Consider the following 27,865-nt stretch of genomic DNA (forward strand, 5'->3'; position numbering starts at 1 on the left):
GATTACGAGGCTGAAACTGTGTGCAAGTAATAGTCCATCCATCAATGTAACACTCATGTGTTTCTTCTTGGGGTTGGGCATCCTTGTGATGTTTCCTTTTTGGAATACTTTGCAATTCATCAACTGACAGTGCATTAGGTATGAGAGACTCTGCTATTAGTTGTTCTTGGGGAGACATCTGTCTTTTTATGCTAGAAAATAAAATCTGCTTCTTCAGTTTGGTAGTTTCACTTTCGTTTGCATTGATTTGGTGACAAGGAATTCCATAGTACTCACAACAACAACATGTTCCAAGGTCACTTGTCTATTGGTTTGGTTGTGCATCCTTTTGTGTCTTGAATGTATGTTCATCAGCTGTTGTATTTATAGAGTTGTTTTGACTTGCCAACACACCGCATTCTTTGCATTTAGTGACACCAGTTGTAGTTGACATTCCAAGGTCTGACATCTGTATGGGTATGGAAGAATGGAAGGGACAAAAGGGTTGAGCAAAGACAGATTATAGAGAGCAGAGAAAACCCATCTATCTAAGGTTTTACCTAGCTAACTGATGCCATTGTGGACAAAAGTCACACAATACACCAACAATCATTTCAAAGAAGCAAATCAAACATGAACACAAAGGACAATGAACTCAAGCATACCAGCACAGCACAATCCAATTCTACTCATTCAACCAAAACAAACGGTGAGACAAGGTTTGGAATAAGAAAGATATTATAACATCAAGGAGTTGGGTAAGAATTATCAAGGAGTTAGACAAGACATATTTGTTGGTGGCCAAAAGTGAAATAAGATAACCATGAACTATTAAAGTGAGGATAAATGATACAACCAAGGACATGAAGTGAATTAGGGAGAAAGCATTATCAAGGTGACAAAATAGAGAGGCAAAGGTTTAATATATCAAGGTAGATATTGCGCAAGGGTGGCAATACAATGGCAAGAAAACAAAAGTATAATAAGTCAAGGGTTATATAGCAATATTAGGGATTAGAAAACCACTTATAATATAATATAATATTGCCATTACCGATCTAGTCAAAAATCTTAATACTAAAGAATAATCCTATCAACCTAACCAAGAAGTCTGGTAATAGATCCAAAGGATCCATAGCAAAACTTCTTGCAGAGCGGGGATAAGACAGAGAATAGGGCATCGTCGATAGCCTCGAAAGGATTTCTTCTGGCAATCTTCGCTTCAAGTTCCATAATCTTACTCGATCATCTTGCAAGTGCTTCTGAGGAGAGCCTTCTGATAAACTATGCATGAGCTTCACAGAAAAAAAATGGTGTCTGTGGCAGAACTGCCCGAATTATTCCAGCTTAAGTGCCTAAGTCACGCCTCGGGGGCCATAACACACTTAAATAGGAATAACCCGTCAGTCCCTTAGATCTAGTCTGATAAAGCCACTTAACCAGGATCAAATACCACATACTCACTCGAAGGTGAGTCACAGAAGAAATACAATAAAACTGGAAAACCTCAAATTAAAGTACTGAATTATTACATAAATCGGAGTTTTTCAAGTAGCTGGTAAAAGTTCATAAAACAAGATGCAGTGGATAATCGATGTCGTCGGTAGCGAGGAATTGGGCAAGGCCTAGCCCACTACTCCTCTTGCTCCTCTCCTGCCGGAGCAGCATCCCACTCGACCGTCCAACCCGGTGGCAGGGTGGTAGGCCAAGTCACACCATCAACCATATCCTGAAGCGTACCTGCAAAAATTATGCCACAAGCAAGGCTGAGTATACTAATACTCAGCTAGACTTACCTGGTGTGAGGAATCTACTCCTCTACCTCTAGACCATGCAGTTGTTTGGCTGAGGGGTTTGGTTTGCCAAAAGCACTAGTTGTATCTAAAATCAAATTTTAGCTTTTCAATTTCTAGCATCATTATCTTAACTGAGTTTGCTCCTTCTAAGCATACATGGTAGCAAGCATTTAGTACAAACAACAAGTTATCTCATGTCACCTCATTTCACTTCTTACTCAATGTAGTACAAGGGGTCAAGCAGTCTCATTAGCTGTGAGAAGCAGATGATTCAAATCGAGTTTTTAACCTTGCAAGGTAAACCTAAACACACGACAAGTCCGGGCACTCTGTCCCCACACATGTCAACCGTTCCCATCGATTCCCCGTTCGCGGCCAGGCCTCACCGCCTTAGCATACAATGCTCCACTGACCCCGGCTGCCGCCGTGCAGTGACCGCACTTGTACCCACCATAGCTAGCATGGGAGACCCAGTCTCAGGTCGCGTGAGGGATAAAGTCCATGCCTGGCTTCACTCAGGTACTAGGTTTACCGGTTACCATATTTCCCGACATGTGTTTAGTACGTTCAAAAGCTTGAGTCAGGTATCCACACATTAATCCTTAATTCCTTTTTCCTGTCTCATGGACAAGGCATCCTCCCTGGATCCAAGTCCATAGACTAACATATATCCCGTTATCAAGAGGAATACAATCAATTCCTGACCTCACGCGAGTGCTAGGAAAATCACTCGGCTTCTATCGAGATCCTTATTAGCAACGCAGCTACTCGACCTAGCATACTAGTGTCCATCTCAAAAAGGAATCCTAAGTTCATGCAACTAGAGGTTTCAAGCAACTCCTACACTTAAGTGCACATTACAATCCTACAAACATTAAGTGTAGTAAAGTAGCATATATAGATACGGTTATGAATAAAACCGGGGCTTGCCTTCAATAGCTGGGGTTGTGGGGAGATCCTCGATGGCAGTCTCGGGAGCTTGCTCCTGGTCTTCCTCGTGGGCAACTCCTTGCTCGGGGATGAGCACGTACTCTCCGTCAGCGAGATTGTAATCTAATGAATGCAATGAGTAAGATATATACATGGTATGATATGCAATTTAGCAATTAAACTTGGATGGTGAATGATCATTTTAATATGGTAGGGCTAAATCTTGCTACTTGAAGATTCTTGGGGTATACTTAGTAATTTAGGGTCAAGCTTAATTATACTAAGTGGTAAATCCATTTTGGTGTTCCACTGATCTCCTTTTAATGTCCTAGTGAGAATTTATTAAGATTTCTAGTTGAACTTATTGGAGCGAGGTTTATCTTTCCTCTCTTTCCTTCTATTTCTTTTATGCCTTTAAGGTGGGTTTGAACTACAAGTTAACTTAATAAATTTCCAAAGTTTCTGTAAATATTACAGTGGCTTCTTACTGGTGTATAATTCTCTGTCTCAAAATTTGGGGTTCAAAAAGTGAGGGGTTCTCTCTGTATAAAATTATCAAATATTAGGGCATAGGGGGTGTTTTGAAATACTACTCCTTTTAACAGAGGGTTATTTTCTAAGACATATTTTTGCTGGCATCTAGATGTTATAACATGACTTTGTACCAATTTTTAGCCATTAATACTTATTAGTTATTTTGCTACGATTTTCTAAAGTTTCTAGCCAAAGGGGTGCTTTCTACTACCACTATTTTTGAAAGATATCAAACAACAGATTTCTAATTTTTCCTATCTTCTTCTTTGTGCAAGAGCAATCATTCTGAAGTTTGGCAACTTTTTCTTAAGGGAAGGGTGGTAGAAATTTCTTGAACTAAATAGCCTTTTTCATGAAGTATTGGCAATGGGTAGTATTTTGCTCATGATTTATTTGAAATATGGTCCAATATCAAGTTTTATTTTTTTACCCTACTTAAAATGATGGGCTGGGGTGTTTATCATTTTTGTAGTGGGGTTCTAGTGGTTACAAGTCCACTGGATTTTTATTAACAATTTTGAAATTGTTTTCATAATTCTAATAATTGTTTTTCTAGTTTGGTTAGTGCTTAATAAAACATTTCACTTGAATCTGTTCTGGACTAGAGGTCCCTTTATTTTTCCTAGGTTCTCTGTTACTTAAGTAGACTAGGAAAAATAATTGCATTCACTGTTCATTATTTTCTGATGCCTTTCTAATTTTCCTAAGTTGTGGGCAAAAATGGCTTTTAATAGATAACCTTACTTAAACTTTCAATACTGGGGTGCTCACTATTTTTAAACAGTGCCTAAGGGGGCTTTACACATCTACAAATTTTCTTAAGTTCAGCACAGAAGCATAACAAATTTTCTTTAATTTAATAAGGTTTGGTTATTTTTCTTAATCAATTCCAAACTCTAAAATTTAAAATAGAAAGTACAGGGTTCAGTATTTTTAATTGGTAGCCCATAATATTTTGAATCCAGCAAAATTGGTTTGGTCAAATTTGATTGAATATAACTCAAGATATAAATTCTCTAAGTTTTCTACTGAATTTAAAAAGGTTAAAAAGAAATGGATAAAGGAAAATGGTTTTGCACTGGGGTCCCTCGCGAAAGATCTTAAGTGAATTACAGACAGGTCCTCGGTGCACTATTCACATGAGTCTACGGCTGTACAGAAAACCCCCTAGGGTTTCTGGAAATCGAACCCACGGTCCTTCCCTAATGGAACAGTGGCCGCGGAGGAAGAAAGGGGCAGAGGGGCTTACCGTCGGCGGCGAGGAGTTCGGCCTAACCAGGGCACGATAGGTCAATCAAATGGGTCAGTGAGCTTCACCAGACATCAAGGAAGGCGTGTGTGCAAGGAATCGGAGAATGGCTCACCGGATTGCTCGGTCTACGCGCGCAGGCGGGCGACCGAAGTGCGGCGAGGATGATCTTGGGTCTCTGGTGAGGTTCTGCTGGGTCCGAGCGCTTGGAAAGCTTCACGGGCCACTGGGAAAGCTAACCGAGGGGCAGGCACAACTTGGACGCGACTAGAGCAGGCTGGCTGCGGTGGCCGAGGCTTGGGCAGTGGTGGCGGGCAGAGGAAAAGCTCGCTGGAGCTAAGGAGGTGCGTTTGGCCAGCGAGGATGAGCACGGGGTGACGTGAGGCGCGCCCGGGGGAGGCTTTAAAGGCACGGGCGAGCACGGTCGAGGGCGAAGAGGCGCGGCGGACTTGACCGAACGCTGGGGCGAGCGCGCGTGGGGGTTGGGCGAACGCCGGCGTGCCGACCAGGGCCGAACACGTGTGCGCGTTCATTCTGCCTGAGTTCTGGCGCGTGTGGTCATTCATCCGAGCCTGCTCTTGCCTTGGTCAGTGCACAAAATCTCTTCTCCTCCCTATAAGCTACCAATCTTGTGTGGGGGTCATAGGATTTGGCCTACTAGTTTCAAAGATTTGGAGCTCTGCAGTCTGGTCTGTCTCCCAGCCTGTGCCCGAGGCAAATCTTCAGTTTTGTCGTGTCTAGGGCTCGCGTCCCGATGCCATCTTCTGACATGTGACAGAGGGGTTAGTTAGACACGTTTTTGTCAATGGGAGCATTAGGATTAGAGCTAAGGATCAAGGTGAACGCGCTCGATTTTGGTTCAAGGGCTGAAAATTCATAAATCTGAATTTCAGATTCCCCCATTGAACCTCCACTTGGATGGCTTGTTTGGAGTTTTTAATAAACTATTTTGGCCAAGATTTCATAATCTTTATTGTAGCTTATTTAGTGCATTTCTTTTTTTATAATTGGCCTAAGCCATGATTTCAAGTTTCTCATGGTCTTTCATCCCTTTTCTTCTTTTCTACTTAAATAGCTTAATTAGGGTTGATATTAGGGTTTCAATATTTTCTCTTTTTGAAAACCTCAATTGTGTTAAACATGATTCTTTTAGATATAAACTTAGTGGATCTTTTATTCTTAATTTTATTTGGTGCTTCATGCTCAATTTGGCTTACATGAAATGATGGTTCTTGGGTTAGCACTGAGAAAAGCCCTAGGTGACACTGGGGTATCACAGCCTTCCCCCTTAAAGGAATCTTGTCCCGAGATTCAGGTCGAAGTCCTCCCAGGGTGAAGCAAAGGGTGAGACTTACATGAAGTGGGTGCTTTATTTATTAAGACAAACTGCTCTTCGAATGTCATTCTCTTTGCAACTTCAGAAGGAAGTCCTTTTATTTTTAGTTCTATAATTAACTCATTCTACTTTAAGATCATTTTTTGAATTTTAGATTCGAAGGGCAAGGGAGGGGTTGGGCATGATTACGTACCAATTTCCTTAGGTAGGCAATCGGGGAAGTTGGAACGCAGGAATTCCTCAGTCTCCCAAGTAGCCTCTTCCTCTGAGTAATTACTCCATTGGATCTTATAAATCCTGATCGATTTAGCCCGAGTTGGTCTTTCTTTGCAATTCAGAACCTTGGAAGGGTACTCTTGGTACGATAGATCCAGCTCTATCTCCAATTCTGGTTCTGCTATGATCTCGGTCGATAATCGAACACACTTCTTTAGTTGGGATACATGGAACACATTGTGAATGGCAGACATTTTTGGAGGTAACTTCAATTTGTATGCCACGGGTCCACATGCTTCTATGATCTCATAAGGTCCAATGTAACGAGGGGCTAACTTGCCTTTGATCTCGAATCTCTGCACTCCCTTGGTGGGTGATACCTTCAAATATACGAAATCTCCCACCTCAAACTGGAGAGGTTTCCTCCTCTTATCATGGTAACTCTTCTGCCTGGCCTGAGCAGCTTCTAGATTCTTCCTGATTAGTTTGATTTTCCTTTCGGCTTCAGTCACTAAGTCAGGTCCAAAAACTTCTCTTTCTCCAGGCTGAGACCAATTGAGGGGTGTTCTACACCTTCTCCCATAGAGAGCTTCGAAGGGTGCCATCCTTAGGCTAGATTGATAACTGTTGTTATAAGCAAACTCTGCCAAGGAGAGGTTCTTATCCCAGTTCTTGCCACAATCGATTGCATAAGCTCTCAGCATATCTTCAAGAATTTGATTTACCCTCTCGGTCTGACCATCAGTCTGTGGGTGGTAAGCTGAACTTCTGATTAGCTTGGTTCCTAGAGACTCTTGCAGTTGTTCCCAAAATCTGGCAACAAATTGGGCTCCTTGGTAAGAAACAATAGTCCGGGGCAATCCGTGCAAACACACGATCCGGTCAATGTACAACTCTGCATACTTTTGAGCCTTACCAGTGGTGTGCACTAGGAGAAAATGTGCCACTTTCGTCAGTCGGTCCACAATAACCCAAATCGAATCATGATGACGAGAGGTGTTGGGCAGACCCACAATGAAATCCATGCTGATGTCATCCCATTTCCACGAAGGTATAGATAGGGGTTGCAAAGCTCCATCTGATTTCAAGTGGATTGCCTTTATCCTCTGACAGGTGTCACATTCCGATACATATTGGGCTATCTCCCTCTTCATTCTGGTCCACCAATACAAGGGCTTCAGATCATGGTACATTTTGGTGCTCCCTGGATGCATAGAGAATTTGGAGAGATGGGCCTCGTCCAAGCTTTTCTTCTTGAGATCCTTATTTTTAGGAACCACCAATCTGCTTTCAAACCACAATATACCCTTTCTATCTTGGCGGAAACATTTATACTTCTCGGTCTTCTGATGGAGGTTCTCCTTAATAATTTGCACTCCCTTGTCACTGAGTTGGGCCATGATGATCTGGTCTTGCAAAGGTGGCTCAACGGAAATGTGAGACAAAGCACAAGAAGGAATCACTTCAATCTTCATCTTGCTCAACTCATCACACAAGGTGTCAATGCGAGAATCCATCATAACACAGTTGCATTGAAATTTCCGACTCAAGGCATCTGCTACCACATTGGCCTTTCCTGGGTGATAATGTACCTCTAGGTCATAATCCTTGATCAGCTCTAGCCATCTTCTCTGCCTCATGTTGAGATCAGCCTGAGTAAAGATATACTTAAGGCTCTTATGATCAGTGAAGATGTTGCAGTGGGTTCCCATCAAATAGTGCCTCCACATTTTTAATGCATGAACCACGACTGCCAACTCCAGGTCATGAGTGGGATAATTTTGCTCATGAGGCCTGAGTGCTCTTGATGCGTAAGCAATGACTCAGTTGTCTTGCATCAAGACACAACCTCGTCTAGTGCCAGAGGCATCACAATACACATCAAATGGCTTGTTGCTGTCGGGTTGCGCTAACACTGGCGCTGTGGTCAGATGTTGCCTCAATGCATGAAAGTCATCTTCGCACTTCTGACCCCAAACAAACTTGGCTTCTTTCTTCAACAGCTCAGTTATGGGCTTCGCAATTCGAGAGAAATCTGGAATGAATCTTCGGTAATAACCAGCTAATCCCAGAAAACTCCGAATCTGACGGACAATCGTTGGCGGCTTCCAGTTCATCACCTCTTGCACCTTATGAGGATCAATAGCTATACCTGCCTGAGAGATAGTGTGACCCAAGAATTTGATCTCCTTTAGCCAAAAATCACATTTTGACAATTTGGCATAAAGATGGTGCTCTCGTAGACGTTGAAGCACTACATGCAAATGCCCGGCATGTTCTTCTTCGTTCTTCGAGTACACCAAGATATCATCGATGAAAACCACTACGAATTTGTCCAATTCAGGCATGAAAACAGAATTCATCAGATACATGAAATATGCTGGTGCATTAGTCAGCCCAAAAGACATCACCAAGAATTCATATAGCCCATATCTGGTTGAGAAAGCAGTCTTCGGAATATCGCTTGCTCGTATCTTGATCTGATGGTAGCCGGAGCGAAGATCTATCTTGGAAAACACTTTGGCTCCGACCAACTGATCAAAAAGAACATCAATACGAGGCAAAGGATACTTGTTCTTAATAGTCACCGCATTAAGTGGGCTGTAATCTATACACATCCTCAAGCTTTCATCTTTCTTCTTTACAAACAAGGCTGGACATCCCCAAGGCAAAGTACTTGGGCGAATAAAGCCTTTGTCCAGCAATTCTTGCAATTGCTTCTTCAATTCTTCCAACTCAGAGGGTGGCATCCGGTAAGGCCTCTTGGAAATAGGTGTCGTTCCCGGTTGCAACTCGATGGCGAATTCAATATCCCGGTCTGGTGGCATTCTTGGCAATTCTTCTGGAAATACATCTGCATACTCACAGACCACTGGAATCTTCTTCAGAGGTAACTTCGTCATAGCAAAAGCACATGACTGAGTAGAGTCTTGACGGGGCAGAAACAAGGTGAAATTCCCACATATTGGGGAATTGATTTCCACGATGCGGCTGGCTACATCAAGCACTACTTGGTGTAGGGTCATCCAATTAGCTCCCAGAATAATATCCATATTTTCCAAACCCAAAACAAGAAGGGTGGTTTTGATAATGTGGCTTCCCAGTTGAATAGGCACACTTTGGTTTAATTGGTTAGTTGCAATTTTACCTCCAGGTGTGGCTATCATAAATGACCCTTTTGTGTGATAGAAAGGCAGTTGACATTTAGCACTGAACTTTTGGCTAATGAAACTATGAGATGCACTAGAATCAAACAGAATTAAAGCAGGTTGATTATAAACTGAAAAGATACCAGTCATGACGGGGTTCCCTCAGGTAACTCCTCCAGAGTAGTGAAGTTGAGCTTCCCTTGCCTGACTTGTACCTTCTGCTTTCTTCCCTTGTCTTGATTTGGTGCTGGCATCTGCCTCTGCTGATTTCTTGGGCAATTCTTGGCATAGTGGCCCACATTGCCACAAGTAAAGCACTTGTTCCCATTGCCCTGGCGGAACAGCTGCTGCTGTGGAGGCTGATTGTTCCTTGGAGCGGGAGCTAGAAAACGAGTGCATGCCGGCTACTGTTGCTGAGGTGGCCTGATCACCCATCTGCCTGCCTGCTGCTGAAATCCCCTGCTCTGATTGTGAGCAACAATCCTGAACCTCTGGGCCTGAGCGGATGGTGCTACCATTGGTGCCTTTCTCTTCTTCTCTGCCCGGTGAGCTACAATACAATCCTCCTGGGAGTTGGCCAGGTTGACCAACTCATTGAAGCTATCAGCCCGGACAATGTTGAGACGTTCCCGCAGCTTGGTGTTGAGACACCTGCGGAAGCGGTCTCTCTTCTTCTCATCGGAATCAGCATGATATCCTACGTACTGGCACAGGTCGTTGAAGGCCTGAGCATGCTGCAATACCGTGCGGGTTCCTTGATTGAGTGCCAGGAATTCATTCAGCTTGCGACCAAGAATTCCTGCTGGAATATGGTGCCCTCTGAAAGCAGTCTTGAATTCCTCTCAAGACACTTCACGATCAGCAGGTAGCATAGCACGAAAGTGGTCCCACCAAGTCCGAGCAGGGCCGCGAAGCTGCTGCATGGCGAAGCGAGCCTTGGTATCATCAGGGCAGTCTCCCGTGAGGAGGGGAAACTTGTACTCAACGACGCGGAGCCACATGTCGGCATCCAACGGATCCTCTGCCTTGGTAAACAAGGGCGGCTGCGTGCTCAGGAATTCCTAGTAGGTTGCCGCTGCCGGAGGTCGCTGCTGATGGCCTCCACCATACTGCTGAGGGTGGGGCTGGCGCTGCAAGAGCTGTCACAGAATCTCATTCTGCTGGGCCATTAGCTCTTGCACTGTGGGAGCTGGAGGAGGTGGCGGGGGAACTTGCTCGTTATGCCCGCGACCCTGCCTAGCTGCCATCTGAAAATAGAGATTGTCGCAATTGTTATCCCGATCCACAATTTCTAATGACATGCTATTATCTCATATGGAAAGAAAATTTCCATAATCATAACATTAAGTTCGAATGAAGATAACATGGTTACAAACATCCCACAGATCTCAAAAGTTCTCAAGGGTTACATCAATTAGGGGAAAGTACCCGTAAGCCTAGTCCAAAATCTGTCATTAACTAAGCTCGCGTAGGTTTCTATCCTCTAAGACGTCAAAACGACTGATCAACCCTGAGCGGTGGAAGCGACACTGGATGCGGGTGAAGGGGGCATCGCAGAGGTAGTCCCATTGGCACCAGGGCCTGGTCCTAACTCCTCGGGAGCCTCTTCTCCCTCGCTTCCAGCCTCATTAGCCTCCATCTCTAAGTGGTGCATGTCTAGGTGGTCATTAGCTTCTTCAAGTTCTCGCTGCATATCATGGAGCTGGTTCTCCAAGACATCAATAGTGTTATCTCGGATTTCCACCTGCTGCTCCAAGGTGGTAATACGCTGGCTCAGCCTTTCCACCTGTAGGTCCTTCTTCACCAACTCGGAGGACAAGTCGACCACAAAGACTTCTCGGCTGTCGAGGGTGAACTTGGTGGTTTGAGCGAGGATAGCAAGATGTGCCATAGCATCGCTCTGTAGGGCCTGAAGGTTGTACATCGCACTCATGCACTGAACAGTGACCCTCCCAACCAAGTCAGGATACATTGCCCACACATCCTTCACATGGCTCACACGGTTACACCACATGGGGTCATCCTTCTTCTCAGCAGGGAAGAGTCCCAAGGGGTGCATCACCATCTCCAGGAGGTGGTAGCCACAGAAAGTTGTCAGAGTCTTCATGGCTGCTGCTTCAGTGGTGTCATCCATCCTGAATCCAATCGTCTCAGAGTCAAGAGAACGCCAACCTGGCTGAAGGGGATGAGCCTCCAAAGTCAGCCAGACTCGGCAACGTGGTACCTGATGCTCCTCGTACAACTGCATAGTGTACAGAGGGGGCGTAGGGTAACCGGCTGAGTTAAGCACTTCCCACAAGATGGAAGGAAAGCCATCGTGAGAAAGGAAGTCAGAGCTGAAACGAGTGTCTCCTCTATTGGCGGGAGTGGGTGAAGTCATCTGTGGAAGAGTATCAGATGTAAAGATTATGGTGGAAGGAAGAAAATAAAAGAGCCTGAGTGGTTTAAAAGGAAGCGGTTTAGCTCAAGTTTTTGCTTCTTTAGTTCTTAATCCCTTTTAATTTTATAATGCATGCATGCTGAAAATAACGTCTCCTCTCCAAATAAAAGGGTGTTTTAAGGCATCTTCTAAGAATCTAAATACTGGCCCACAGGGCCTACTTAATTAGCCACATATTTCTCCCTCTATTCCTAAGGCCTTTCGTCCTAGGTCTAGCGGTCTAGTCCTGATCATTCTTATTAGTTTCTAAGCAAGTTTTAGATTTTGAAAATTAGTATTCATGGTTTATTGTCCTTCTCTGTGGCGGTATTTGCTCCGATACCAGTAGTGGCAGAACCGCCCGAATTATTCCAGCTTAAGTGCCTAAGTCACGCCTCGGGGGCCGTAACACACTTAAATCGGAATAACCCGTCAGTCCCTCAGATCTAGTCTGATAAAGCCACTTAACCAGGATCAAATACCACATACTCACTCGAAGGTGAGTCACAGAAGAAATACAATAAAACAGGAAAACCTCAAATTAAAGTACTAAATTATTACATAAACCAGAGTTTTTCAAGTAGCTGGTAAAAGTTCATAAAATAAGATACAGTGGATAATCGATGTCGTCGGTAGCGAGGAATTGGGCAAGGCCTAGCCCACTACTCCTCTTGCTCCTCTCCTGCCGGAGCAGCATCCCACTTGACTGTCCAACCCGGTGGCAGGGTGGTAGGCCAAGTCACACCATCAACCATATCCTGAAGCGTACCTGCAAAAATTATGCCACAAACAAGGCTGAGTAGACTAATACTCAGCTAGACTTACCCAATGTGAGGAATCTACTCCTAAACCTCTAGACTATGCAACTGTTTGGCTGAGGGGTTTGGTTTTCCAAAAGCACTAGCTGTATCTAAAATCAAATTTTAGCTTTTCAATTTCTAGCATCATTATCTTAACTGAGTTTGCTCCTTCTAAGCATACATGGTAGCAAGCATTTAGTACAAACAACAAGTTATCTCATGTCACCTCATTTCACTTCTTACTCAATGTAGTATAAGGGGTCAAGCAGTCTCATAAGCTGCGAGAAGCAGACGATTCGAATCGAGTTTTTAACCTTGCAAGGTAAATCTAAACACACGACATGTCAGGGCACTCCATCCCCACACATGTAAACTATCCCCATCGATTCCCCGTTCGCGGCCAGGCCTCACCGCCTTGGCATACAATGCTCCACTGACCCCGGCTGCCGTCGTGCAGTGACTGCACTTGTACCCACCATAGCTAGCATGGGAGACCCAGTCTCAGGTCGCGTGAGGGATAAAGTCCGCGCTCGGCTTCACCCAGGTACTAGGTTTACCGGTTACCATATTTCCCGACATGTGTTTAGTACGTTCAAAAGCTTGACTCAGGTATCCACACATTAATCCTTAATTCCTTTTTTCGTCTCATGGACAAGGCATCCTCCCTGGATCCAAGTCCATATACTAACATATATCCCGTTATCAAGAGGAATACAATCAATTCCTGACCTCGCGCGAGTGCTAGGAAAATCACTCGACTTCTACTGAGATCCTGATTAGCAAAGCAGCTACTCGACCTCGCATACTAGTATCCATCTCAAAAAGGAATCCTAAGTTCATGGAACTAGAGGTTTCAAGCAACTCCTACACTTAAGTGTACATTACAATCCTACAAACATTAAGTGTAGTAAAGTAGCATATATAGATACGGTTATGCATAAAACCGGGGCTTGCCTTCAATAGCTGGGGCTACGGGGAGATCCTCGATGGCAGTCTCAGGAGCTTGCTCCTGGTCTTCCTTGTGGACAGCTCCTTGCTCGAGGATGAGCACGTACTCTCCGTCAGCGAGATTGAAATCTAATTAATGCAATGAGTAAGATATATACATGGTATGATATGCAATTTAGCAATTAAACTTAGATGGTGAATGATCATTTTAATAAGGTAGGGCTAAATCTTGCTACTTGAAGATTCTTGGGGTATACTTAGTAATTTAGGGTTAAGCTTAGTTAAACTAAGTGGTAAGTCCATTTTGGTGTTCCACTGATCTCCTTTTAATGTCTTAGTGAGAATTTATTAAGATTTCTAGTTGAACTTATTGGAGCGAGGTTTATCTTTCCTCTCTTTCCTTCTATTTCTTTTATGCATTTAAGGTGGGTTTGAACTACAAGTTAACTTAATAAATTTCCAAAATTTCTGTAAACATTACAGTGGCTTCTTACTGGTGTATAATTCTCTGTCTCAAAATTTGGGGTTCAAAAAGTGAGGGGTTCTCTCTGTATAAAATTATCAAATATTAAGGAAGAGGGGGCGTTTTGAACTACAACTCCTTTTTAACAGAGGGTTATTCTCTAAGACATATTTTTTCTGGCATTTAGATGTTATAACATGACTTTGTACCAATTTTTAGCCATTAACACTTATTAGTTATTTTGCTACGATTTTCTAAAGTTTCTAGCAAAAAGGGTGCTTTCTACTACCACTATATTTGAAAAATATCAAACAACAAATTTCTAATTTTTCCTATCTTCTTCTTTGTGCAAGAGCAATCATTCTGAAGTTTGGCAACTTTTTGCTTAAGGGAAGGGTTGTAGGAATTTCTTGAACTAAATAGCCTTTTTCATGAAGTATTGGCAATGGGTAGTATTTTGCAGCTTTCAATTGGGTTTTACAATTTTCTCTTGTGGCCTACTTCATTATCTATCTGGTAAAATTTTATTTTCCCATTATTGCACTATTTTTTGTTTGCTCGTGATTTATTTGAAATATGGCCCAATATCAAGTTTTATTTGTTTACCTTACTTAAAATGATGGGATGGGGTGTTTATCATTTTTGTAGTGGGGTTCTAGTGGTTACAAGTCCACTGGATTTTTATTAATAATTTTGCAAATTGTTTTCATAATTCTAATAATTGTTTTTCTAGTTTGGTTAGTGCTTAATAAAACATTTCACTTGAATCTGTTCTGGATTAGGGGTCCCTTTATTTTTCCTAGGTTCTCTATTACTTAAGTAGACTAGGAAAAATAATTGCATTCACTGTTCATTATTTTGTGATGCCTTTCTGATTTTCCTAAGTTGTGGGCAAAATGGCTTTTAATAGATAACCTTACTTAAACTTTCAATACTGGGGTGCTCACTATTTTTAAACAGTGCCTAAGGGGGTTTACACATCTACAAATTTTCTTAAGTTCAGCACAAAAGCATAACAAATTTTCTTTAATTTAATAAGGTTTGGTTATTTTTCTTAATCAATTCCAAACTCTAAAATTTAAAACAGAAAGTACAAAGTTCAGTATTTTTAATTGATAACCCATAATATTTTGAATCCAGCAAAATTGGTTTGGTCAAATTTTGTTGAATATAACTCAAGATATAAATTCTCTAAGTTTTCTGCTAAATTTTAAAAGGTTAAAAAGAAATGGATAAAGGAAAATGGTTTTGCACTGGGGTCCCTAGCGAAAGATCTTAAGTGAAATACAGACAGATCCTCGGTGCACTATTCACATGAGTCTACGGCTCTACAGAAACCCCCTAGGGTTTCTGGAAATCGAACACGCGGTCCTTCCCTAATGGAACAGTGGCCGCGGAGGAAGAAAGGGGCGGAGGGGCTTACCGGCGGCGAGACTGCTCCGGTGAGGTGGTCGAGGGTGTAGGGGAGGTCCTGAGGGTCACGGCGATGTGCGGGTCGCCGTCGGGGATGGTCGGAGTCGGCCGGTCCACGTGCGCAGGCGGGGGAGCTCGTCGGCGGCGAGGAGTCCTGCCTAACCAGGGCACGATAGGTCAATCAAATGGGTCAGTGAGCTTCACCAGAGATCAAGGAAGGCGTGTGTGCAAGGAATCAAAGAATGGCTCACTGGATTGCTCGGTCTACGCGCGCAGGCAGGCGACCGAAGTCCGGCGAGGATGATCTTGGGTCTCCGGTGAGGTTCTGCCGGGTTCGAGCGCTTGGAAAGCTTCACGGGCCACTAGCGAAGCTAACCGAGGGGCAGGCACAACTTGGACGTGACTGGAGCAGGCTGGCCAAGGTGGCCGAGGCTTGGGCAGTGGTGGCGGGCAGAGGAAAAGCTCGCCGGAGCTAAGGAGGGGCGTCTCGCCAGCGAGGGTGAGCACGGGGTGAGGTGAGGCGCGCCCGGGGGAGGCTTTAAAGGCGAGTGTGAGCACGGCCGAGGGCGAGGACACACGGTGGACTTGACCGAACGCTGGGGCGAGCGCGCGCGGGGGTTGGGCGAACGCCGGCATGCCGACCAGGGTCGAACACGTGTGCGCGTTCATTCTGCCCGAGTTCTGGCGCGTGTGGTCATTCATCCGAGCCTGCTCTTGCCTTGGTCAGTGCGTAAAACCTCTTCTCCTCCCTATAAGCTACCATCTTGTGTGGGGGTCATAGGATTTGGCCTACTGGTTTCAAAGATTTGGAGCTCTGAAGTCTGGTCTGTCTCCCATCCCGAGCTCGAGGCAAATCTTCGGTTTTGTCGTGTCTAGGGCTCGCGTCCCGATGCCATCTACTGACTTGTGACAGAGGGGGTTAGTTAGACACGTTTTTGTCAATGGGAGCATTAGGATTAGAGCTAAGGATCAAGGTGAACGCGCTCGATTTTGGTTCAAGGGCTGAAAATTCAGTAATCTGAATTTCAGATTTCCCCATTGAACCTCCACTTGGATGGCTTGTTTGGAGTTTTTAATAAACTATTTTGGCCAAGCTTTCATAATCTTTATTGTAGCTTATTTAGTGTATTTCTTTTTTTATAATTGGCCTAAGCCATGATTTCAAGTTTCTCATGGTCTTTCATCCCTTTTCTTCATTTCTACTTAAATAGCTTAATTAGGGTTGATATTAGGGTTTCAATATTTTCCCTTTTTGAAAACCTCAATTGTGTTAAACATGATTCTTTTAGATATAAACTTAGTGGATCTTTTATTCTTAATTTGATTTGGTGCTTCATGCTTAATTTGGCTTTCATGAAATGATGGTTCTTGGATTAGCACTGAGAAAAGCCCTAGGTGACACTGGGGTGTCACAGTGTCATCTTCAAAATTGATTTTGAGAAGGCATTCCAAGCTCTTAGGATGAAAGGTTTCTCGCCCAAATGGACTAAATGGGTGGAAACATTCATATCATGAGGAAGTGTAGCTGTTAATGTAAATGAAGAAATAGGGTACTTTTTCCAAACCAAAAAAGACTCTCGACAAGGATACCCTCTCTCGCCTTTACTCTTCAACATTGTAGCTGATATGTTGGCCATTCTAATCAATAGGGCTAAACTTGATGGGCAAATTGGTGGTACTGTCCCACATCTAATTGATCGAGGACTATCTATACTACAATATACCGATGCTACAATAATTTTTCTAAAACATGATCTAGAGATGGCTTGCAACATGAAGTTTTCACTTGCTGCTTCTGAGAAGCTATTTGGGCTCAAAATCATTTTTCATAAAGGCAAGTTATACTGTTTTAGTAATGCTCAGGATGACCTAGACTAATACATGGAGATTTTTGGTTGTAAGTCAAGAGAATTCCCATTCAACAACTATCTAGGCATTCCAATTCATTTGAAGAAACTAAGAAATGTGGACTCGAGAAAAGTTGAGGAATGTTTTGAGAAACGGCTTAGCAGCTGGAAAGGTAAGCATCTTTCCATAGGGGACGTTTGGCACTGATCAACTCAGTACTTAGTAGATTTCCCATGTATATGTTGCCTTTCTTTAGCATCCCTAATGGAATCTTGAAAAAAACTAGACTATTTTTTATGTCGATTCTTTTGGCAAGGAAATGAACATAAGAAAAATTATCTTCTTCCTAAATGGAGTATACTCAGTCAACCAAAGAACCAAGGTGGTCTTGGGATTCATGATTTGGGTACTAAGAATATTGCCCTACTTTGTATGTGGCTTTTCAAACTTCTTACCTTAGATGGGACTTGGCAACAATTGATTTGTAACAAATACCTAGGATCTACCCCTCTATCCCAAGTTGAATGGAAATCAGGAGACATATTTTTGGGCCGGATTACTGAAGGGCAAACGAGATTTCCTTCGGTTTGGTTCCTTCAATGTTAAGGATGGACCACAAGTACGATTTTGACAAGATATTTGGTTGGGCTCAACACCCTTACGAGTTTAGTATCCATGTCTCTACAATATAGCGAGGCCTAAGAATATTTTGATCGTTGAGGTGTTAAGATCCTCCCCACCCAATCTCAGTTGTCGTAGGGAACTTAAGGGCCCTAAATTAGTAGCTTGGAACAATTTATTTTCTCGCATTGCTAATATCACCCTGCTACATGAGTCTGATTCATTCCAATGGAATTTAACCCAAGATGGGATGCTCTAGGCCAGTTGGTCATTCTTTCATTGTGTTTCAAATCTTCCCAGACTAAATATAATGCTTTACGTTTGTTTGGATCATGGCGGCATGGAATACCTAACAATTGGAAACCTATTGCTCTTCTTGGAGCGACAACTTTGTGTTGGTCTATATGGCTATGTAGAAATGATTTAGTTTTTGAGAAGAAAAACTTTTATTCTTCCTTGCAGGTTATCTTTGGCTATCCACCGATGCTCGAATTCACAAGATCTTGCTATGGAGGCATCACATTTCTAAGCGCGAGTGGCTATGGATATTTTCTCCTGGGCACATGGGTGGCCGTCTAGTCTTAAGATTAAGGGTCACTAGAGTGTGTTTAGAGTCTCCTTTTTGTTGGATGTGTGTTTACTTGCAAAACAGTGGTCGGAAGATGCTTTCCAAGACTTTGCTTCAACTCTATTGTATGGTTTTTGAAAACTCTTAATATCTTTCTTTTCAAAAAAATGCAGAAATGACCATAGTTTGGCTACGACGCCCACGTCACATCACAAGCTCCACCTCTTGATGAACCACCATCAGCCAACGTGCACCGCCGATCCAAAGCAGAACAATCAAAGAAGATAGAATAATTAATGCATCCGACGTCGAATCTGGCGAGTCCACTTCCTGATCGGGCGGCGTGCGCAGACCCGCCTCTTAACTCCATCATGGTGTGGTTCACCCGCAAAATTCTGTCAGAGGAAACAATTAATTTTTTTTGGCAACAGCTCTAGAGCAGGAGTAATACTAGCAACGGTAGTAGTAGTAGTACAGAAAGAATGATGAAGGAGCTCCAGTTGCTGACGGCTGCTGCATATGCATGCTGTAGTGTTTTTTCGTCTCATATATATGTATGTAAATAAAGCCAAGGCAGAGCGCAGGAAAAGCAAAAAAAAAAAGAGAGATGGATTATGGATGGATGGCTCTCACTCAAACTCTCAAAGAATCAAAATAAAGATTGTCAAGGGCAGAATGGTGTGCCGTCCTTCTCACGGTGGGACGGGATGACGAAGTGCCTGATCCGGCCGACCTGCTCGGCGAGGTATCCCTCGCACAGGAACGCCTTGGAGAAGTTGTCCTCGACGGGTCGGTCGACGTCGTGCACGAAGACGTCGGTGGGTCCGTCCCCGGGCCTGCGCGCGCGCGCCGCCATGCCGGCGGTGTAGATGGCGGCCATCCGTCCGGGCGCCTGCGGCGTCCACCCCGTGGGCGCGTCGACCATGACGAGGTCCCACTCCAGTTCGTGGAAGACGGGCGGGAGGCCCTTGAGGGCGAGCGCGAGGCGGCAGGACGCGGCGGCGGCGGCGGCGAGGTCTGGCTGCGCGACGCAGGCCGGGTGGTCGCGGAGCCCCAGGAGCGAGTCGGCGTCGGTGAGCACGGTGTCGTAGGCGACGTGGTAGGACTCGAGCCCCGGGTGCTTGGAACGCACGCTGGCGATCCACGACGCGTCCTCCTCCAGGAACACGGTGCGGCCGCCGTGGTTCAGCGCCGCCCACATAGGGCTGTCGAGGCCCAGCCCGAAGACGAGGAAGTTGCAGGGCGCGCGGCGCTGCAGCACGCGCAGCGACACCCCGATCTCGTCCGCGGTCTGCTGCGGCGTCACGTTCGAGGTGGTGTAGTGCACCAGCGCCTCCGCCACCGCCAGCGGCAGGCCCGCGTTCCCCTTGCCGCACTCCGGCGCGGCGTCCTGGTGATATTCCTGCGCCTGGGACGACGAGGTCGGGGCAGGGGACGGCGTGACCAGGGTGCGCGCGGCGAACACGAGGAGGAAGCCGGCGAGTGCGGCGGCGAGGAGCAGGCGCAGCGCCAGGCCTGTCTTACCCTGCTGCGCGATCTTTGCCCGCAGGGAGGCGAAGCGGATGGCCTTGCGGACGTGCGTGGGGCTGGACATGGCTCTTGCTCCTCTTCCTCCCCACGGAGAGATCAATCTAATCTACTATGGCGTCCGCGTCTGGGTGATATGATTGCCGCCGCCGCCGCTGCAACGGGCGATGGAGTTGAAGTGAAGTGAAGGAGAGGCAAAGCAAAGGTATAGGATGAGCAGAGGACTGGATAATATAGATGGGGATGGTGGCGAATTTGGTAGGGACTAGGGAGGGGAGGAGAAATTTGCTGTTTTGCCACTCTCAAATTTGGCTGTCTGTTATTATGCCATCTCGTGTCTATGACTGGTGGGACCGTCTGTGTCTATGATTTGTGGGTCTGATGGCATACTGGCGAAGCCCACAAATGATAATGGCAAAATTGCCAATGGCTCGGAGGGGAGGGGGAGGGGGACTCTCTGGTGCACCTCCGAGCTATAAGTTTGGTGGCGCGGGCGCCTCTACCTCTCTACTTGCTTGGATAGGAGGATGTGTATACTGCTAGCTACCGGAATTAATGGGGATGTGCTCGCCCGCTGCGGCATCAAAATAGTTAAAATAGTTGGGGAGAGAGATATCCTGCGGCCATGTACAACCTAAGACTATGGAACGGTTTTCCACGCACAAAACATTGTACTTTGAGTCTCTATGTCACAAATGCAGTTAAGAGATACCTATCCGTTCTAAATTAAAATTACTTTTAAGAAATTAATAGATTCATACAACACTTAATGTACATTTTATATGTCTCTAGATTTATTATTACTCATTTATATATATATATATAAAAATCAAGAGCTAAAACAAATACTATTTTAGGACCAGATGAGTAATATATAGAGAGAATCGTGTACAAACGGACTCTTTGCAAAGACCTCGTCTTTTGTATTTTTTTTAATTATCTTTTTAGAGACATCACAAGAGACTCTATATTAGGAAGGATTGTATATGCCCTCGAAACTAGAGATGGCAATGGATACCCGCGACCCTTTACTCGATAGGTATTTACTTCATTAGGTTATGTATATGAGCTAAATATTCTACTCATGAGTCGTTTATTGGCCAAAAATCTTCACCCAATGAGCAAATGAGTACTAAATGTTCCGCCTTAACCCATTCCTGTTAACCCATATGTATAAAATACCCAGTATAAACTTAGCCTAAAAGCATGAACTTGGACTTTAGCCATCTCTTTTGACTATTTAACAACCTTGTGGTGACAATGTCATATAAGACTTAACAGCTAATTGATAACCATGTAATGGAACATGTAATGTGTTATGTGATAATATCCTAGTGTTGCTATTTTATCCAATTATTATCTATGGTGTTGTTGAATGGATGATTGAATGATGCTAGAAATTTTGTAATGATATTTAAATAGATATACTTGATGTTTGTATAATATATTATTTTTGATAGATGCGTTTAACCTTTATTGGTACGGGTGACCCGGTGGATGACTCATACCCACATGGATATGAGTATACGTACGAGGAGGATAAATTCATACGTACTAGTAGATATGGATGACCCGACGGAGTTATTGTTTTGTCGTGCATATGAATATGGGATAGTAATACTTAGTAACTATTTAACATTGCCACCTCTACTCAAAACCTACAGGACATCCACACTACTAATGAATATGGATTGGTCTTATGCGCACCAAGTCCACTGAATTTAAGGACTAGAATAGACTCGATGGCCCGTTCCATAGTCCAAAGCTAAGCTAAGGGACAAAGACGATTGATGAGCCTCCGGCGGCATGAGATCATGAGAATAGCTAGCTACTACTCACTACGTCAAATTATACATCATCATCATCATTATAATGGAAAAGGAATACGTGTTCTATGTAGTAGTATTGCATTTTATATGTGGAGAGCGGCGGATCCAGAAATGGCTTAAAAGGACGGACTACTTAGGGTTAAAATTTTGGGTTCTAAGCGTTTGCGTTAGAAAAAAAATCATCTTCTTGATTAGAAACTCATCCATTCTATCTCTATAAACATAAAGATTAATTTTATCAACTAATTAACCTAGTAAATAATTGATAATTGATGAAACAAAATTAATTAACTAGAATTTTAAAAAGCAACTTTTGTAGAGTTGCTGGCCTGCTACAAGCCTATAAATACGTCGGTGTCCAGTCTCCTGTGCGCCGCTAGTTTCTGGCATGCGTGGTGGTTCAGTGGGTCTGTTTGGTTCAGCTTTTTTCTGACCAGCTTTTCTGAGAATCTGGCTGTGGGGAGAATCTGGTTGTGGAGAGAATCTGAGTATAATTACGATTACGTGTGGAGAAAGATAAAGTTATTCATAAGGCTCAGGATCTAGAAAGTGACGAATTCCTACTATTACAACGACTTAACCGATTTTGGATGATTTTTATCCCAACGAATTTTATAGAAGCTAGCTGAAAAGCTGAGTGTTTGGCAGTCCGCAGCAGCTTTTGGTGGCCAGAAGCTATCAGAAACCCAAACAAACAGGCCCAGTGTCTAATGATTCTTGGCTACGGCTGCAGGTCTGTGCGCAGTCTATTGGATGTTGGAAACTTGCTGCTAGACTGACTGCTGCATGCTGGTGCTCTGCTGCTGTTGCTGCTTGCTAGCAAAGCAGATGGTGAAACGGAAACTGGCGCACAGCTGACGCGACCGGGGCTCTGAATCCGCCACTGGATCTTGGGAAAAAGGTCAGGCCGGGATTGCCTAACAATGAAGCTAGCCAAACCTTACGTGGGAGGAGTACGCTAACAATGAAAGCTCATCAGTAGATGAGATCGAGATCGACCCACGCGGCCGGGTGCAAATGCAGTCACAGAACGCATGATTGCACCATCAGTTTCGGCTCAGGCACCTAATGCGCCAATTATACTATTATCACACTCTATCCTATGTTCAAAAGGTAGCAGCAGGATGCATGTGGTGGCATCTGTTGGTGTGTGTGTGTGTGAAACTTCCACAGGAACTCAGGAAGCGTATTTCTGTTGCTCCAGTGCTACTCTCGATCGATCACTTGTCATCAGAATAAAAAAATAAGCGATCTGACGAGTGCAATTTAATAAACTGGAGCGAGTTGGCGAGGTGTTACTACTCAATTTGATTAGCCCAGCCCAACAATACCTGCCCCATGGCCGTACGGGATATGGTCTAGGTTTCTCATCAATCATCTCTATTCGTCTGCCATGGTGGCTGTTTGGTTCAGCTTCTCCCGGCCGCCAGAAGCTGAAGCTCCTCCCAAACGCGCCGCTTCTGCTCCCGCTTCTCTCCGGCGCGCTTGGCTGAGAAGCCAGCCGACTACGCGAAGACAGAAGCGCCCCTGAGGTCGCTTCCGCGCAAAGCCGCATCAGTTGGGTAGGGTTCGCACCCGCGCCGCTCCTCAACTCTCTCGTCCCCATCGCTACTCCCATCGCCGCCGCAGGTGTCCTCCATCGCATCTCCCTCCGCCGCGCGGGTCCTCTTCGCAGGTAAGCTACCTCTCATCCATGCCGCCGTTCGTCCGCCGCCGCACTGGTTTTCATGGCTCCGTAACCCGTTCACAGCGCTAGGGTTTCACCGCGGACCCGCAAATCCTTCGTGACCTCCCTCTGCTGTCGTCAACCAGTGGACTCGTCCCCCCCTTTCCTATCTCGGCGACGACGCAGGTACAATCTTCCTCTTGGCAACTCCTATTGTGATTATCCGGATCCGTTGCATCCCCATGACTTCATTAGGGGTTAGGTTTCATTTACGTCCTTGGTTAAGATGTTACTGCCTCGTGTATTACCTCGTAGCAACGTCATGCACATATGCAATTAATCGATTGTTGGTTACGGTTGAGTGGAAATCATTGAAAGGTGTTCATGTTTGTTGCAGCCGACCCAATATTACATTTGAATAAGTGCATACTAGTAGGTTCACACCATGTCAAGTTTTTGAGTACATCAAAACGGATTACCATCGACTTACTTACGTTTATGTTCTTCAGATTTCCCCAGCAACTCGGATTATTCGTCTGAGGATCCAAGAGCCACTTGAACCAAGGTATAGCCCTATTCTTTGGTCATGCTTTCTTTCTTTGGTTTGTCAATGTAGTGATTACGAATTATGGTCATGTTTTGGGTAATCCATGCACAGTGTGTTCTAAGTTTTACTACTACACAGTTGCCTATTTAATTGTGGTAATTGTCCCCTACTTTGGTAGCAGCCTAGGCACAGGACATGGGACTACACCTTTTTTTGTAGATAGTCCCCATGTCTGCTATACTAACGACCTAACAAATCCACATCAGATGGACTCAGCAGACTCCATAGCCGACAAGGCAATTGGAAGGATGCAAGAGATTTCCGACAAGATATTTTCCGTAGCGAGGGAAACAATCCGGCCTGGACGCGGGTTGACCTCATTTGATGCTACCAAACTACGTGTAGCTTTGGAGGAGATAGCTTGCATGCTGGAGCAAGACTCCCTGGTGTTGCAAGAGCATTTGGACATCGTGAACAACTTTAACATCCCGGTTGACAGCAGCTATGAACCTTCTACCTTGTCGTCACCACCCCCATCTGACGACGACCTGACTCCACATTGGGACTTTACGGAGCATTTCGAAAACTTCTGGGGAGTTGAATATGACTCCGATCAGATGCCTTCGTTTAGTGACAATGATGTTTAAGGTAGTAGGGAGTGAACCTTGCAGTTAGGTCTTTGAATAACAGGGTTGAAGTCCCTTAGCTTTAGTGTAGTAAGGGCGTAGGAAACAGGGAATCAGTTTGTTCTTTTGGTTAATGGGCTGCTGTAAATGTGTTCCCTGTCATTTTGTGTCCAGTTCGAGTTTATTTAAGGTTCTAGTTCTGTAATTAAGGAAATTGGAATCTTCGTACGTATGGTTTTATCTTAACATAATGTGGCCAGTATATTATTCATCGTTTTGCTGTTTTTGAATCCGACAACACTAGTACCCTATGTTGAAAACTATACACTTGTTATGCACTAGATGGACAAGTCCGGCAAAGTGATTGCTAAGTGGGATAGTAGAGCAACCAAAATTTTCACAGAAATTTGTGTAGAAGAGGTCAATGCTCGCAACAGGCCACAACAATTCTTAAATGCAGAAGGGTATGCTAACCTGATAAGGAAGTTTAAGGAACGCACTGGTCGCACTTACACCAGGGATCAAATGAAGAATAGGTGGGATTCGTTGAAGAGAATGTTCACCCAGTGGAAAACTCTTAATGAAAGGGCTACAGGTCTTGGTCGAGACCCTCATACTGGTTCAATCAGTGCGCCAGATGAGTGGTGGGCGAAGCAAAATGAAGTAAGTTCATATTTTTTTCGTAGACTAACATTAGTATTGGCCATCTAAAAGTAGGACTACGAATTGGTGCAGGCAATGCCAGGTTGTATTATGTTCAAAACAGGCCCCCTAGAGAATGAGGACGAGCTAAAGGTTATGTTTGGACCCATTGTCTGCACAAATGAAAGAACCCTGGTTCCTGGCGTGGAGGACGCTAATTCATCATCTGATGATCATTTGGACCACACTTTTGGTGGGGGTGAAAACAGCACACCTGACCCCTGCACAAATACAACTGGTAAGCGTAAGATGCGCCATGATTCCCCTAAACCAAAGAAGAAAAAAGATTCGAGGGAAGAGTACATGAAAAGACTTGTGGAGGCTTTTGAGTCCCGCTCAATGACCACGAACAAGTCCATTACCTCTTCTGAGAATGACCCGGTCCGATTAGAGATTAAAAAGCAGTTGCTTCAAGTAAAGGAAGATGGATCACCTGAAGGGAGCGAACTACATTTGTTTGCGACGCATCTTCTGATTCATAAGAAGTATAGAGATGTTTTTGCAAACTTGGAGACAAAAGAAGGAAGAATCGCTTGGCTTCGCAATGCTTACGAGTTAGAAACTAAGAAGACCACTTAGCTGCTGGACGTCCGACAAGAGTGTCCAACATGTTTACTATTGTCGTTCGTTGTTTTTTCATGAGTCATGTCGTACATGGTACTGGTCCGACAACTGAGGCTTATTTGTTCAGTCTGTTAGTTCTGTCTGCTTAATGAGTCCTGTCGTGTCTGTTTTCGTTAGTACCATTTTCGCTTTGCAACAATTTTCCATAAATTCGAGTTGACCATGTATCAGAATAATATGAGTTGTATGTTTGTGAACTATGTGAATGTGTGAACTTCATATGCCTGTAAAGTCTTGCACTAGTTGAGTATGTAAACTGTGGTTGCATATGAAATTGTGGCTCTTGGTTGTCTCCATGCAGATGTCTCATCCTGATGAAATGGATGCACACTCATCTGATGATGAAATGGATGCACACACATCTACTGACGAAACAGATGGAGAATTTCTTGTTGCTCTTTATGCTGTTGACATTTGGGGTAGGCATTTGAGTCGGGCTCCTAGAAGAACATTGGTCGAATCTGGTATTCAATGGGTCCAAAGAACGTTGGAGATTAGTAACGACTGTTTTGACATGTTTCGGATGCGAAGGACTGTTTTTCGACGATTGCATGACACTTTGGTACAAAATTATGGTCTGCTACCAAGTAGGGGTGTGAGTACTATGGAAGCTCTTGGCATATTCTTGTGGGCATGCGGGGGTCCACAATCGTTTAGGCAGATCAGAAATAAATTTGGCCACTCATTGGAAACAATTAGCCGGAAGTATAGTGATGTCCTTAACGCACTTTATAAGATGTCATCGGACACAATCAAGCCAAAAGACCCACATTTTGTAGAGATTCATCAGCGTTTGCGAGAGGCGAGGTTTTGGCCACACTTCAAGGATTGCATAGGAGCAATAGATGGTAGTCACTTCCCAGCGGCAGTCCCGGCTTCAGAACAAGCGAAATATATAGGCCGACACGGTTACACGTCGCAGAATGTAATGGTCGTATGTGACTTCGATATGAGGTTTACATTTGTTGTGACAGGATGGCCAGGTTCCGTACATGACACAAGAGTACTACAGGATACTTTATTAACTTATGCGGACAGGTTCCCCCATCCACCGGAAGGTATATACATATTATGTTCTTTAGTATTATACACTACTATTTTATGTCATATGTACGTAACATTTGTATTTTGAGTTTGTGCAGGTAAATACTATCTTGTCGATTCGGGTTATCCAAATAGAAAGGGGTACCTTGCACCTTATAAGGGTCAGAAGTACCACATTACGGAATGGCAAAATGCGAGGCAACCTATTGGGAGTAAAGAAGTTTTCAACTATGCGCACTCATCCCTACGAAATGTTATTGAGCGATCATTTGGGGTGCTAAAAATGAAGTGGAGAATTCTATTAAGTCTCCCTTCATTTTCGCTTGAGAAACAATCGAAGATAATTATTGCATGCATGACACTGCATAACTTCATTAGAGATAGTGCTCTACACGATAGAGATTTTGATGAAGTAGGACCTAATAGCCTAAGTCATGATGTACCTTCAGCTGAGAGTAGTACTAGCACATCTGATGAGTTAGACATGAGTGCTTTTCGAGATGCAATTGCAAATGCATTAGTGTCGTAGTTACCTTAGTGCAATTGTAACGGTACTTATGATGTAATCAACTCCACTAATTAGTTTGTAATGAACTTTATCTGCGTTATGGGTTTCATTGTATCGTTTGTTTCAACAGAATCTGCAACTTGAGAATCTGTATCCAAACACGTAGATTCTGACGAACAGCTTTTCTGCACAGCTGGCGAACCAAACACCTAAATTCTAACCACCAGCTTTTCCCAACAGCCAGCTTTTCCCCACAGCCAGCTTTTCAGATAAGCTGGTCAGAAAAAAGCCGAACCAAACACGCCCATGGACATGTGATTCGGTTGGTCCTCTGCTTTATCTTCTGGACACCTGGAGGAGGACACGACCCTCCGTTCCAAATCATAGGGTTAATTTTTTTTAAAAGTAAAAAAAAATCTCATATTTAATAAATATGGATAGAGTTGCAAAAAATCTGACATCTTATGGATACAGTATAAAAGTATAATTAATGAGAATCTAATAGTGCTTATCTGATACCATA

General features: G+C 44.1%; 3 protein-coding genes across 5 annotated transcripts; 2 read left to right on the top strand and 1 right to left on the bottom strand.

Annotated features, from left to right (window-relative positions):
- Positions 1 to 18,364: 18,364 nt before the first annotated feature.
- LOC103640992 (glucuronoxylan 4-O-methyltransferase 1) lies at positions 18,365 to 20,114 on the bottom strand. 3 transcript variants are annotated; one of them, XM_008664418.4, is made up of 2 exons: positions 18,745 to 20,114; positions 18,365 to 18,664 (listed from the first exon to the last, which is right to left on the bottom strand). In XM_008664418.4, the coding sequence occupies exon 1, from the start codon at positions 19,861 to 19,863 to the stop codon at positions 18,934 to 18,936; it is 930 nt and encodes a 309-aa protein (XP_008662640.1). In that variant the 5' UTR covers positions 19,864 to 20,114; the 3' UTR covers positions 18,365 to 18,664; positions 18,745 to 18,933. The 3 variants fall into 3 exon arrangements, with proteins under 3 accessions (XP_008662640.1, XP_008662639.1, XP_008662641.1); XM_008664417.4 differs by having other exon boundaries at positions 19,003 to 20,070; XM_008664419.4 differs by having other exon boundaries at positions 18,966 to 20,070.
- A 2,773-nt stretch (positions 20,115 to 22,887) lies between these two features.
- On the top strand, positions 22,888 to 26,079 carry LOC103640991 (L10-interacting MYB domain-containing protein-like). Its single transcript, XM_023301250.2, has 5 exons — positions 22,888 to 23,300; positions 23,376 to 23,477; positions 23,801 to 23,856; positions 24,807 to 25,127; positions 25,200 to 26,079. Exons 4-5 carry the CDS (start codon positions 24,807 to 24,809, stop codon positions 25,743 to 25,745), a joined length of 867 nt encoding a protein of 288 aa, XP_023157018.1. The 5' UTR covers positions 22,888 to 23,300; positions 23,376 to 23,477; positions 23,801 to 23,856; the 3' UTR covers positions 25,746 to 26,079.
- A 20-nt stretch (positions 26,080 to 26,099) lies between these two features.
- On the top strand, positions 26,100 to 27,451 carry LOC109943207 (putative nuclease HARBI1). The gene is made up of 2 exons (XM_020546149.1): positions 26,100 to 26,848; positions 26,933 to 27,451. Exons 1-2 carry the CDS (start codon positions 26,110 to 26,112, stop codon positions 27,361 to 27,363), a joined length of 1,170 nt encoding a protein of 389 aa, XP_020401738.1. The 5' UTR covers positions 26,100 to 26,109; the 3' UTR covers positions 27,364 to 27,451.
- Positions 27,452 to 27,865: the final 414 nt, after the last annotated feature.

This window comes from Zea mays, chromosome 10 (assembly GCF_902167145.1).
Source record: "Zea mays cultivar B73 chromosome 10, Zm-B73-REFERENCE-NAM-5.0, whole genome shotgun sequence".
Lineage (NCBI taxonomy): Eukaryota > Viridiplantae > Streptophyta > Magnoliopsida > Poales > Poaceae > Zea > Zea mays.

Bases quoted from the DNA above. Each gene is read 5' to 3' on its own strand.
- LOC103640992 (XM_008664417.4), bottom strand. From the start codon at position 19,863: ATGTCCAGCCCCACGCACGTCCGCAAGGCCATCCGCTTCGCCTCCCTG. The intron at 18,665-19,002 runs GTCGGCCGGATC...TTCCTCTGACAG, and splicing joins AGGGATACCTCGCCGAGCAG to AATTTTGCGGGTGAACCACA.
- LOC103640991 (XM_023301250.2), top strand. From the start codon at position 24,807: ATGGACAAGTCCGGCAAAGTGATTGCTAAGTGGGATAGTAGAGCAACC. The intron at 25,128-25,199 runs GTAAGTTCATAT...GAATTGGTGCAG, and splicing joins GGTGGGCGAAGCAAAATGAA to GCAATGCCAGGTTGTATTAT.
- LOC109943207 (XM_020546149.1), top strand. From the start codon at position 26,110: ATGGATGCACACTCATCTGATGATGAAATGGATGCACACACATCTACT. The intron at 26,849-26,932 runs GTATATACATAT...GAGTTTGTGCAG, and splicing joins GTTCCCCCATCCACCGGAAG to GTAAATACTATCTTGTCGAT.